At 41.5% G+C, this 14,352-nt stretch overlaps 1 protein-coding gene across 15 annotated transcripts in view; it reads left to right on the top strand.

Moving 5' to 3' along the window:
• The first annotated feature begins 2,641 nt into the window (after nt 1–2,641).
• CPLANE1 (ciliogenesis and planar polarity effector complex subunit 1) overlaps nt 2,642–14,352 on the top strand; it is a 180,190-nt gene continuing 168,479 nt past the window's right edge. For 6 of the 15 annotated variants that reach the window (XM_073343782.1, XM_073343779.1, XM_073343777.1 and 3 more), the window contains exons 1-5: nt 2,645–2,996; nt 6,926–7,071; nt 8,500–8,635; nt 8,863–8,982; nt 13,916–14,148. In XM_073343782.1, coding sequence (XP_073199883.1) covers nt 6,991–7,071; nt 8,500–8,635; nt 8,863–8,982; nt 13,916–14,148 — 570 coding nt within the window. In that variant the 5' untranslated portion in view covers nt 2,645–2,996; nt 6,926–6,990. The other 9 variants (XM_073343789.1, XM_073343790.1, XM_073343791.1 and 6 more) reach the window with 6 other exon arrangements.

The raw sequence follows: 14,352 nt of genomic DNA, 5'->3' as shown, positions 1-14,352 counted from the left end.
GGACCAGAAAGACAAAAGATTCCTGCCTTGTGCCAAAACTATAAAAGGGTATGGAACAAAACAAAGAGGGTCCCAGTCATGAGACAGCCCCAGCTTTTCACCTAAGATGCCTGCTGGAACTAACAAGGACTGTACCAGGGGAAAGGATTGGGCCCAGACTAGGAAGGAGTCTAGTCTGTGAAAGAAGCTTATTGGAACATCTCTGAGGGTGAGATTTACCTGTAAACAGTTTCTTAATGTATTAGGCTTAAACTTGTGTGTTTTGTTTTATTTTGCTTGGTAACTTATTTTGTTCTGTCAGTTATTACTTGAAACCACTTAAATCCTACTTTTTATACTTAATAAAATCACTTTTGTTTATTATTAACCCAGAGTAAGTGATTAATACCTCGGGGAGCAAACAGCTGTGCATATCTCTCTATCAGTATTATAGAGGGTGGAAAATTTATGAGTTTACCTTGTATAAGCTTTATACAGAGTAAAACAGATTTATTGGGGGTTTGGATCCCATTGGGAACTGAGTGTCTCGGTGCTGGAGTCAGGTAACCTGCAGAGCAGTTGTTTGTTAAATTTCTGCAGTTTTGGGGGCTTGGACCAGACCTGGGTCTGTGTTGCAGCAGGCTAGCGTGTCTGGCTCAACAAGGCAGGGTTCTGGAGGCCCAAGCTGGCAGGGAAAATGGGCTCAGAGGTAATTCCAGCACGTCAGGTGACAGTTCCAAGGGGGTCTCTGTGACCAAACCCATCACAGTGGCGTTGTCGAGCAGAATCTGTGCACAGCTGATTGCTTTGAGACACTGGTAGTGATTTTAAGTGAGTTTTAAGTGTGGTGGCTAGAGAATAGACAAAGTGGTTACTGGTTTGTTATTTTCTGTTTGCTTATTTTGCATAAGGGAAATAGAGGCAGGAAAATCAGCAAAATGAGTGAAAGTGACGCTCAAAAGAAGCTAGAACTGCACAGGTTGCAGATTATTGAGAAGGAAAATGAACATAAAAGACAGATGATATTAAGACAAATGGAGATTAATGCGCAATTTGCCAGGGAAAAAGCCACGGAAGCCCAGAGTTTAGCTCAACAAGCTGCTCAAGAGGGGAAGGAAAGAGAGAGGCAGCTAGCCTGGGAGTTAAAAGACAAAGAAATTGAGGCCCAGACTGCGACCCAGAAGCATGAACAATATCTTAGTGGTGGTAGACTTTGCCACTTGGTATCCTGAGGCAATTGCGCTGTCTAACATAGAAATTAAAACAGTGGCAAGAGCCCTGCTCACCATCTTCAGCAGAGTGGGCTTCCCTAAGGAGATTTTGTCTGATTGGGGGGCAAATTTTATGTCGCAGTTGTTCAATGAGCTATAGAAGGCGTGTGGAGTGAAACAGCTTAAGATGGCCCCTTACCACCTTCACACCAATGGACTGGTTGAAAGATTCAAAGGAACCCTAAAATCTATGCTGGGGATATATGCCAAGAAAAGGGCCAAGAGTTGGGACGAGGTTGCCCTTGGTGAATCCATGCTGACTGTTCCTAATCACCTTCCTCTCCTACAAGCGCTTCAAAATGGATTCCTTGAAGACCTGCTCCATGATTTTTCCAGGGACTGAGGTAAGGCTGACTGGTCTGTAGTTCCCAAGATTCTCCTTCTTCCCTTTTAAAAAGATGGGCACTATATTTTCCTTTTTTCAATCATTCGGAATCTCCCCCGATCGCCACGAGTTTTCAAAGATAATGGCCAGTGGCTCTGCAATTATATCAGCCAATTCCCTCAGCACCCTCGGATGCATTAGATCCAGACCCGTGGACTTGTGCACTTCCAGCTTTTCTAAATAGTCTTTAATCTGTTCTTTCACTATTGAGGGCTGCTCACCTCCTCCCTATACTGTGCTGCAGCAATCTGGGAATTGACCTTGTCTGTGAAGACCTGAGGCAAAAAAAAGCATTGAGTACTTCAGCTTTTTCCACATCACCTGTCACTAAATTGCCTCCCCCATTCAGTAAGGGTCCCACACTTTCCCTGATCTCCTTCTTGTTGCTAACAAACCTGTAGAAATCCTTCTTGTTACCCTTCACATCCCTTGCTCGCTGCAACTTCAATATGCTGCATATGAGTTTCCTTCTCTTATCTAAAGTATAGTATGTCATAATATTTAATCATCTGTAGCTGAGACATTATACAAAAAGGAAAATGCAGACTGTGGGTAGCTTACTACATTGTTAGATATTATCCTGTTATACTATTGATTATAACTTCAAAAATATAGCTTGTAACCAAAACATGAAAACAACTGGCTGAATGTTTTTTCTTTCAAACCTTCTCCTTCAGACTCAAACCAAAACGCTTGCAGACAGGCTAGGGTAAAAGAAGTCTGCTGTTGCAAATACACCAGCCCATCGATGCTGGAATTAGAGGTGCTCGGGGTGCAGCAGAACCTCCTGATTTGAAGTAGTTTCCATCTTATCCATGGTTTACAGTTTTGTTCAATATAATAGCTCTCAACACCCCCCACGGTATGCATTGTTCCAGCAGCTCTGCACCAGCCAATGTCAATCGATGAAAAGCAGGGGAGGGGTTGCTGCAAGGTTTGTATTTGATGAGCTAGCAGTTGTGCGGCGCGTCTGTTTAGATGGCTGTTTAACGTTCAGCTGAGGGGAAGGACGCTGGGGCGTGGTCAGCGCTACGCTCCGTGCCTGCTCCCGCGGACATGAGCCGCTCGTACTAGTCCTCGGCGGGCCCCGATTTCTCAGCACAGCCCCCTGAGGGAGCGCATCCAGCTTCGGGTTGCGGTGGGCAGCAGCCTCGGCCGGGCTGCTCTGACGGGACCCAACGCGCGCCAAAGCCAAAGGAGGGGTTCGGACGGAGCCTCTCCCCCGTTGCTCATTCCCCGCCTCGCGCGCCCGCAGCTGCGCACTCCAGGCCACTCAGCTCTCGCTCTGGACGCGGCCGGCAATTGGGCGGACGCCGCTGAAGCCGGCCCGTAGGGCAGCCGCTGTGCGGGGCAGAAGCGCGGTGAGTGTGGGGCGGGCAGCCTCTGCTCGTTCCGTGGTGACGGGCCGCGGTGGGGACATGGGCCGAGGGGGGCCGGCTCGCTCTGTGCTCCCAGGGCCCGGACAGCCCGCCCCAGGGGCCCCGCGACCGTTACCGCTCCGGGACCACAGGACGTCTCCGCGCGCTGCGCCCGCGTCTCTGAGGCACGTCGCGAGGCGTTTGAGCTGGGTGAGGGGCCCGGGGTGAGGGGTCCTCCGTGCAGGGAGGGACGGGACCTTGCGTCCCCTCATATTCAGCACCCCCATCAGCACGGAGGTAACAGTGCCAGCATGCGACAGATCCTTTCCCCCAGTACTTTTGAGGTTGAGGCAACAGGGCCTGGCATATAACATACCCCTTTCTCTACTTCAACATGGAGGTAGGTGTGATCTGCACCAATGCGAAGGTATCTTGACCCAGTTTGTGTCATGCCCTTATCCTTGATGTAGTATGTGGGGTGCTACCTTGAACAGTGCATCCTCTTCTGCCTTTAGTATGAGAGTATTGTGGTAATGGGACTTAGCACATAATTCACCATTTGTTGGAATTATTAATAATTAGAATTATGAATATTAATATTGGAGACCATCAAACATTAATTTAAGCATACATTCCTTTAAATCCAAAGGCCAAATGGTATTTTATACAATAGCTTTAAAATCCTAAAGGCTGAGCAGTTACCATATCCAGTACCACAGTAGTTCACAAACTGTGGGGCATGCCCCCTTTGGGGTGGGGCGTGCACGGCAGGGCCTGGGCCAGACCCCATGGAGGGCGGGGAGGGAGCACTAACCAGCCCAGCTCTGCCCTTAGCCCAGCCCCAGCTCCACTTCACCCCGGCTCTGTGACCAGCCCAGCTCTGGCCCCAGCGACACCTCTTCCCTGCCTCCAGCCCATTTTTGCCTTCATTCCCTCTCTGCCCCTAGGCCAGCTCTATGTTTAACCCCAGCTCATTCCCCATCTCCAGTTCTGCCCCCAGCTCTGCCTTCAGCCCAAGCTTCTTTGCTGAGTCAACTATGCGGGCAGGGGGCATGGACAGATTCCATTAATCGTAAGGGGGAGCATGACAGGAAAAGTTTGGCCATCACTGCAATACAGTAACAAAATATTCATAAGCATGTGATTAATATATTACAAATAGGCTGAACCTAGCCAAACTGTTTCATCCTGGTATGCTCAAGCATGATCAGATAGAGTCTGGCAAAGAACTCTAAATTCATTCTTTTTTGTACCCATCAACAAATAAATGAAGACATTCCCAATTAATAACAAGCTAAATACCAATTTGGGCAGTTAGCCTTTATTTCTGGTCTTAATCCAGATAAAATTTACCATCTCCTTTTTCACCAAGGTCTTTCCTCTTAACTCCTCCCATCCTTCTTGCAGACCAACAGTTTTTCTGTTGCGTATGTCCCAATTGTGAGGTAACACTGATATGTGGGGTGGGAAAGTCCATGTTGGCTGCTTCAAGACAGAGTCTTTGTCTTATTTAAAACCATCTGCAGTCACCCCTATTGGTCATAGGTCGTCTTTTAGAAACTTCCCTTTGTCGTTAGTTACTCTTTGAACCAGGCATCCTCCCTACTTCATTCCTTCTGGGCTTATAGCTCATTATTCTGAATGCCTTCCTTTAAAATACTTATATTTCCTAACCAAACTTAAACTAACTCTAATTCTTTACTTTCATATATATTCTACACCACCTTGATTTAAGTCATGTGCATGCCCTTCAGTGCATAGATTTTTAAAGCAAGAAAGGACCATGCTGATCATCTAGTATGACCTATGTAACAGAGGCCAAAGAACCTTACACAATAATTTTTGTATCAACGTAGCGGTGCAGAGACCCTGAGTATTATGGTGTGATGTGCTGTCTTGAACGGAGGAGGCCCTTGCTTGATGTGTTCTGGTATATAGTGTGTTATCTTGAACTGTATTTTTCTCTCCTGCCTTCAGTATATCAGCACACAATAGGTCCCAGTGTGCGACATCTCAAAGCATACAAACACACGTTCAATATGACAGAATAAAGAGACAGGGTCCCAGCATCCAGTATATTGTTTGAAACTATATCCAGTACTGATTCAGCTAGCTGTCAACTGTAGTAAACACTTATCCTCTTATGTTAAACTATCAACAAAGACTTGCGCTCTGTTGGTGTGAGTTACATATTTCCCTTGTCTGAAGATGCTCATCCAAGGCTTCTGAGTTCTGTTGGAGTTCAAGCCCCATATTGATGTGCCACTGTTTTAATGGATCATTCTCAGATTTTTGAATCATTTGAATTCTCCATTTGAATCATTCTCAGAGTTTGATTTTGGGGCCTTTAGTGCTCAAACCATAATTCTGTACTGCTTGAGCTAGAAGAATAACTCCATTAGCTGTAGCTATTAGAGGGGGATAAAGATACAACTAATTATTGATTGGAGATCTGGCCCCACACAGACATATATTGTCTTGATGTGAGAAGCCTATAGAAAGATAGGCTTCTGCATGTAATACTTCATCTGAGCAGCTCCCTTGGTAATACAGATCAAAGCATTATATAGTGGGATATGTTGTTTCAGAGGGTCATGTCACTGTATTAAAGGTGGGGCTACATTGTGGAATGTGGTGTGCCTCACTCTGGATACTTTGCTAGATGAATAATTAGGGACCTACCAAATTCATGGCTGTGAAAAATGTCACAGACCATGAAATTTGATTTCCCCCATGAAATCTGACTGGGGTGGGGGTGCCCTAGCCAGGGATTCCTACCATGAGCTGGGTACCATCTGCTAGTCCCGGCTCAGGCTGGGGAGGGACGGGACTTGCTCTTCCCTTGCAGGGGCTTCTCCCAGAGCTCTGTCAGACCCACTTCTTGGAACCTCCCTCAGCTGCAGGAAGCTGCACTGCTGCTGGCCAGGACACTCCCAACCTAAGTGGGAGGCTGCAGGTCCTGACCCAGGCGGGAGGCTGTTGGGAAAGCCTGCAGGTATGGTAAACACCCTCCCCCCCGCCCAGACCCTGCGACCCTCACTTCTGTGCTGCTGCTGGCGCTGGCTTTAGAGCTTGGTGGCTGGCCAGCAGTCACTGCTCTCTGGCTGCCCGGCTCTGAAGGCAGTACCCCTGTGACCAGCAACACAGAAGTAAGGGTGGCAATTCCCTGATCCCCTTTTGGTCAGGACCCCGATGGTTACAAGACTGTGAAATTTCATGTGTAAACATCTAAAACTGTGAAATTGACTATTTAAAAAATCCTATGACTGGGAAATTGACCAAAATGGACCTTGAATTTGGTAGGGTCCTGTTAATAATTAACTGTGCTAGAGGTGCATTTGTACCGAGAAGCAGACATCTATGATTGAGTTGTTTGGATTCACTCCTATGATGTTTAGTTTTATACAGTGCTGTTGCTTATCTTGATATTGTTTACCTATCTATGTGCCTTTCTTCACAGCTTCCACCTTTACTTACATGTGCTGCGTTCGTTTCTTTACATTACTTAGGTTACTTCAGTTCAATGTGTATTATGTGGAACCATAAAATGTCATAGAGTTTAAGCAATCCTATTGTACTATCATGGTAATTTTGGTTCAGATGAGTTCTGTGCTGAAACGTACTAACGTTGCTTGGTATTTAAACATAGGGCTAGAACAGCCAAGGTTTAGCTAAGCATATTTAGCCTACATTGATTATATACTTTGTCAACCAAAAACCATGTTGCATGTTAATACTATAAAATGGGCCCAAAAGTTAAAATGTATTTCACAAATGCAAATAATCCACAATTCAAGTTTATTTTGATAATAAAAATGCTTGGGAATTATGTTTGTGTTTTATGTAGTATGTGGAAATTAGAAATTGTGTTCTGAATTTATATCTTTCAAAAACTAAAATGAAAACCAACATTTTTTTTCAATCTTTTACAGGTATGTTTGCAGACAACCCTCTAGTCTTTTTTAAACTGTTGTGATTACTGGGAGTGTGAATAAGCATGGAGATTAAGTTAGACGTTTTAATCTCTACATGTATCAAACATAGGAAACCTTGGCCTCAAATCTCCTGGCTGGGACAGGTGAGAGTCTGTAGATTTTTATTTAAACCTAACTGTACATTAAACATAGTTTTGATTGTGGCAGTTATTTAGCAACTCAGTTTACAGAAAACTCAGGGAATGGTTTAGAAGTGCCATACTGGTTATTAAGTTAGGAAGCACCAAGACAAATCACTGGATTTATTGCTGCCATTTTGACTTCATTCCAAAGTTTCAGTATTGCTCACAATACCTGATGGAGAACATCTTTTGATAGCTGTATGCTTCACAAGAGTTAACAATTTTTTTAATTCCTATTAGTGATGTTTGGTTATATGCACTGAAAAATATACAGTGTTTGAGATTTTATTCCTCCCATGGGACAAACATAGCAGAACTCAACTATTCTGACCTATGTTCAGTATCTGACGTTTTTGTAATAATGTGCTATGGGGGATAGCAAGGGCCTGGAGCCAGGAGTGGAAGCTGCTTATTTTACTTTAAAGATTTCTTTAGTTATACATTTATAAGAGTATATACGTGCACAGATATGGGAATGTATACTTAACCTGCTATAGTGACAGACACTATTGCCTTTTAGCCAGCTAGCACCTGCACAACAAATACGCAGTATATTAATGACTTTTTTTGATGGGCACAAGTTTACTGTATCCTTTTCTTTTACAACAACTTAAGAAATTATGTAAAAAACTAAGTTAAAGCAGTATAAATATTGCATGGTTAAGCATTTAGTAGCCAGGAAATGCTGTACGCAAAATTAAATATATAGCATTAGCTCTCCTTTCTTGCATATATACATTACAATACAGTTTTTACACATATGTTCAAATGTTATCTAACATAGTAGAATTTTTCTTTCTTTCATTTGAAGTGAGCTGTAGCTCACGAAAGCTTATGCTCAGATAAATTGGTTAGTCTCTAAGGTGCCACAAGTACTCCTTTTCTTTTTGCAAATACAGACTAACACAGCTGCTACTCTGAAATTTGAGAGATAGTATGTAATCATTTAGGGCCTAATTCTTCTTCGATTGAGCGATATAGCAAAACTCCCATTGAATTCAGAAACATAGGATCAGATCTTTAGGGCCTAATCCTGCATTTTCTAGGCACATAGTCTTATTTGGGTAAGTGGGAATAAGGATTGTGGGATCAGGCTAATTAAAAATGATGGGCCAAATTCAACCCTGGCATGAGTGAGTGCTGAATTTGGCCCTGTATTGTAATGGATATGTGCAAAAAGGCAGAGTTAAAGTTTCAGTTTCAGCACTACATGATTTTTGAATGCTTAACTGTGAATTTCAGTTTAGCCTTTTGTATTTACTTAATAGTTTCCCCCCCCCCCCACCTTTTCTGGTCTTAACACTGTTATCTATATCTGCATCAATTTTCAGGCAAAAATAGAAAATAAGTATTTTTGAAAACTGAAATATTCCTTTTTCCTTTTAATAGGAAAAAGAAGCTATTTATCTTTTAGGTGATAAATGTATAAGTGAAATTAACCTGTTATCAGGAAAGACAAAGAAGAAAATTCCTCGACTTCAATCACTGTTGAAAAATGTTGTCGTCTTAGCAACATCAAGAAATGGTTAAGTATTTTCTCAAGTTCCAATTCAAATTTTTGTTTTCATTTAAGATTGCAACAATTTGGAAACATACAATACTGTAAAAAGCTCTGATACTGTAGCTGTCTCCACACAAGCACAGGATCTGCTAGTTCAGAGACACTTGAAGGATTGGGGACAAAATGGGGGAAGATAATTTTAAATACTTTATAGTAAAACAATTTAATAAGTCTTTCCCCTATGAAAACAGGTGCTTGGTTGGCAGGAATACTTACAACAGGAGAACTATTTCTTTGGAATAAAGACCAGGACTATCTGAAAATTGTACCAGCAGTTGAAGAAACTAGTAAGGTGGTTACAGCAGCACAAGGTAGGACTCTCCAGTTTGTCTTTTTTATTACAATTGAAAGTAGAAAACAAATGTTGACAAGAAAGATCTTCCTCTTAATGATTAAATTTTATTTAATAAATAATGACTAACTTTTATTTGGCAGAAGAGAGTTGTAAATCTAATTAGTATTTTGGGTATGCCAAGCTAACCCTTAGCAAACCTTAATTTTTTATTAACAGAAATGTTAATTACATTTTGGATTTCCAAACTCTTAAGATTCTGTCTTAAACAGAATAATTTTTTTTTTTTGATGGTTGGATGGTGGGGATGAAGGTAAGATAGATGTGCATATAGATCCTTTAATGTTTTAAAGTGCTTTGTTCCTGCTGTTAAAATTAAACAACACTTTGGTTTGAGAGAGCTGTCTAGTCACCTGTGTTAACCACTGGTCACATGCTCCAGAAGGGGAGACTGGCTGAATAATGAAGGTTGATACACAGCCCAAGGCCTGATTTAAGAGTGGATGAATTGTGGGATTCCACCCTAGGAGAGGTGAAGACATGAGCCTTAACATCTGGGGTTGTGCATTCAGTGAGACCAGAAGAGGGGACAGAGTTGCCTCTAGCCCTGTAACCATGACAAATGTAATAAGTGTTTCCAGGGGACTGCATCCTGAAGGGTGAACTTGAAGAAAAATGCCCATTTTGAGGAATTGTGGGTGAACTCAGAGGCAACCATGGGGGTAATGGTAAAGGTCAAGGTAAGGTAGTAAGGGAGACATCTGTGCTTCCACTGAACCCACCACTTGATCTCCTGTCACCATGAAATGCCCCTTTGGAATCTTCCCCATTCATCCCCATCCTATGGATGGCCACGAGGAAGGGGTTCCACTTCCCAGCAGTAATGTTGTGCCAATATGCCTAAGGGATCTGCCAGTGCAATATCTCTCTTCTGCTGACAACAGGATCTTTGACAGATGGCATATCTTAGTCTGAGATGGGGCTGCTATCTCTCTTTTTCTGCCTGCATCAGGAGCAGCTTTCTGGCTGTCCCTGCCTCTTCACAACAGGGATCAGACAAGACTCAATGTTGCTGAAGTTGGCTTAGTTACACAGATACTTCTGTTCCTGAGCCAACAGCTCTCTAACAAAATGCAACATCTTTTCCAAAGATATCTAGATCTCAAAGTTCTTCTCTTCACCTCTCTGTAGCAGCCACTCCCATGTCTCGCAGCCAGTTCTCTCCTTTAAAGGCAAAAGAGAGAGGGAAATATTCTTTCTTCAATTAAAACTAAAGATTTCTTGGTGTCATTAGGGTTCATTTTTGTATAACATTTACGAATAAAGTTGTTGACTTTGATTTTGATAGTTTCCTCAGTATTTGGAAAGCTCCTACCACATTTTGGGTGCTATCATTCAGGCAAGATGATCAAGCAGAAAATTGACAGAATGCATTGTTGTTTTTTAAAAGTTAAACACATTAAATTCTCTGTACACAGTTCAACCTCCTCTTCCCCACATCCCAGTTTTTAGCTTCAATTCTCGTATCCTTACATCTCTCTCCCAGCATTCAGGCCTGTCTTTCCATATAAAGGAGCAGTTCATTCATGAGATAAGTGAAATAGGGAAGTAGAGGACTTAGTCCTCATAAAAGTGGGTCTTCAGGAGGAATTTAAATAGTGAGAAACCAGTTCAGGTAGGGCATTCCATGCATTGGGGGTGGCATGTAAAATTAAAAAGGTTGTAGCGGAGTTTTTAAACTAAGGGTTGGTGGAAAGCTGACAGGTGTGGAGGAACACATGGTTATGAAAGACACATCCCTTAGGGAAAGATTTCTTAAAGGGGCTACTCTATCATCTTCTATCCTCTCCTCTTTACTATAAAGTTACAAGTAAGAGCTGAAGAGAAACAGTCAAAGGAAAAACAGTACCATTCAATTACCTTCACATGAAGGTAGACAACTAAATATTGACAAATTTTATAAGTGCTTGTGTACAAATCCAAGAAGTCTAAATATAAAGATGGGTGAACTTGAATGCCTGGTATTAAATGAGGATATTGATATAATTGGCATCTTAAAAATTTGATGGAAGGATGGTAATTAATGGGACATAGTAATATCAGAATACAAAATATATAGGAATGACAGAGTAGGTCACACTGGCTGGGGCATGGCATAATATGTGAAAGAAAGCATAGAGTCAAAAATAGTGAAAAAAACTTAAATGACTTAAACAGTATCACAAAATCTCTATGGACAGAAATTCCATGCTTGAATAATAAGAGTATAGCAGTAGGAACATACAACCAGTCACCTTATCAGGATGGTGATGGCTATTGTGAAATGGTAAGGAGATTAGAGAGGCTACAAAAACAGAAAACCCAGTAATGAGGGATTTCAACTATCCCTGTATTGACTGGGAATATGTCACCTCAGGATGGGATGCAGAGAGAAAATTTCTAAACACCGTTAATGATAGCTTCTTGGAGCAGCTAGTCTCGCGTAAGGGGAGGGATAGTTCTTGATTTAGTTCTAAGTGGCACACAGGATCTGGTCCAACAGGTAAATATAACTGATCCACTTGGTAATAGTGACCATAGCACAATTAAATTTTAACATTTTTGTAGGGGGATAAATGCCAAAGAAGCCTACCACAATAGCATTTAACTTCAAAAGGGGAACTACACAAAAATGAGGAAGCTAGTTAAATGGAAATTAAAAGGAACAGTCATAAGGGTGACATGCCTGCAAGCTGCACAGAAACTTTTTAAAATCACCATAATAGAAGCTCAAATTCAATGTATATTCCTAATTTAAAAAAAATAAATAAATGCCACCATGGCTAAACAGAGTAAAAGAGGTGCTTAGAGGCAAAAAGGCATCCTTTAAAAATTAGAAGTCAAATCCTACCAAGGACAAAAGTTTGCATAAACTCTGGCAAATCAAGTGTAAAAGTATAATTAGGCAGGCCAAAAGAGAATTTGAAGATCAACTAGCAAAAGACACACAAACTAACATCCTTTTTTTTTTTTTTTTTTTTTTTTTTAAGTACATCAGAAGCAAGCAGCCTGCAAAACAATCAACTAGGCCAGTGGGCAATTGAGGTGCAAAAGGATCACTGAAGGAAGACAGGGCTGTTGTAGAGAAGCTAAATGAATTATTTTTCTGTCTTCACTGCAGATGATGAAGGTTCCAGCTGTTCTTTTTAGGTTCCAGACTGAGGTGTTGGTAGAGGAGGTTTTGGAAGAAACAGATAAATTAAACAGTAATAAGTCACCAGGACCAGGTGATGTTCACCCAAGAGTTCTGAAGGAACTCAAATATGAAATTGCCAGACTAACAACTGTGCTTAACTTATTACTTAAATCAACCTCTGTACCAAATGACTGGTGAATAGCTAATGTAACTCTGATTTTTCAAAAAGACTCCTAAGGCGATCCTGCTAATTCGCAGACTGGTAAGCCTAACTTCAGTACCAGGCAAATTGGTTGAAACTGTAGTAAAGAACAGAATTATCAGATGCATAGATGAACCTGATTCGTTGGGAAAGAGTCAACCTGGCTTTTATAAAGGGAAATCATGCCTCACCAATCTGTTAGAATTCTTTGAGGGGATCAACAAACATGGACAAAGGTGATATAGTGTATTTGGACTTTCAGAAAGCCTTTGATAAGGTTCCTCACCAAAGGTTCTTAGGCAAAGTAAGGCATCATGAGATAAGAAGGAAAGTTTTTTTTCGTGGACTAGTAACTGGTTAAAAGATAAGAAACAACGTATAAGAATATATGGCCAGTTTTCACAGTGGAGAGTGGTAAATAATGAGGTAATCCCGCAAGGATCTGTATCGGGAGCAGTGCTGTTCAACATATTAATAAAAAGTCTGGAAAAAGGGGTGAACAGTAAGGTGGCAAAGCAGATGATACAAAATTACTCAAGATAATGAAGTCCAAAGCTGCATGCAAAGAGTTAAAAGGGATCTCACTAAACTGGATGATTGGGCAACAAAATGGCAGATGAAATTCAGTGTCGATAAATGCAAAGTACTGCACATTGGAAAACACAATACAGTGCTAGATAGCAATTGGTCTGACTCACTATAGCCATTATTCTGTTCTTATGGCATGAAGGTTAATGCAGAGATGGTCATAGAGGAAGCAGATAAATGGGACATCAGGTCTGCCATCAGTGGCAGAATGGAGGGACCCACAGTTATGAAGATGGAAATTTAGAGTCTTTAGAACCGTCACTATAAGGTTGACATTGTGATGGTGGAGAAGAGGGTAGCCAGTGGACGGGTTTACATGGTCACTTGAGGCAAAGTAGACTTAAAAGCTGTGTGTTGCATGGATTTTGGAAGGGGTGATAAGTGAAGGGAGAAGGGTGAAGACGAGATTACACTAATCAAGATGAAGACTCTCAAATGTAGCCCAATCACGATAAAGCAATTCCAAAAGAAATTTTAAAACAGGTTTTTCTCTTGCCCCATGTTTACACAGGACATTACTGTATGGATTGATGCTACTGTGAAGCTTTTTGTGTCTGCAGTTTACACTGAGATGTAATGTATGCTGCCTCCTTTGTCTTTGGAGGCTTACTTCAACAACAAAGATTGTTTCAATTATACCACCACTCTTACTTATGCCTCACATACACTAGAGTTACACTTGGTACATATTGTCACAGTTTTAGGTTCTTTGAGGGCACCAACCTAGGGTTTTTGGCTCCTAGCCATCACCTCTCTTGTGTGAAGTGGACCATGGAGGGAGAGAGACCCATGCCCTGTTACGTTTAACACTGCTTGCTGTTCGTGTGTGTCTTCCTTGTATGAAACTCACTAAATGTTCTTTAAAATATTTTTTTAAAAACTGGTTTGATTTCAGTTAGTACTCATACCTTTTTTTAGTAAAATCTCTTCATGCACATCTGTGGACAGTGGAAAAACCGTCACTTTTCTGACACGTTATTTTTCCAGAGTGCTCCATGAGATTGTACCTGTATGTCTCAGGAGATGGGAACAAGGTGCTACTCATTACTCCTACTGCGTGTGTCTTTCTGTGGGAGAGCACAGAATGTGAAAATATATCCTCTCCTAAAAATACTTCACTGGCTGGGCGTTGGTCACAAATTGTTCCTGAGGAATCAGTTATATTGCCCTCCTCTGAAGATAAAGAAACTGGAATGAGCGCTGATTTCATCAAAAATGAGGTAAAAAAAGTATAAAATAGCACTGCATGCTGTGTGCTTTTTGAAAATCTAAAAACAATTAGAATACTTACATGTATTAATATGAAATAGTAACTTTCCTATGTGTGCTTTACAAAGCAAACTGAGTTAGATACTGATTGTGGAAAGTCTTAGCAAACATGGCAATGATTTTGAAAGGTTTCAGAGTAACAGCCGTGTTAGTCT

The sequence above is a fragment of the Lepidochelys kempii genome, chromosome 5 (genome assembly GCF_965140265.1).
Source record: "Lepidochelys kempii isolate rLepKem1 chromosome 5, rLepKem1.hap2, whole genome shotgun sequence".
In the NCBI taxonomy this organism is placed as follows: Eukaryota; Metazoa; Chordata; order Testudines; family Cheloniidae; genus Lepidochelys; species Lepidochelys kempii.
This window is presented reverse-complemented; position numbering and strand designations above follow the sequence as displayed.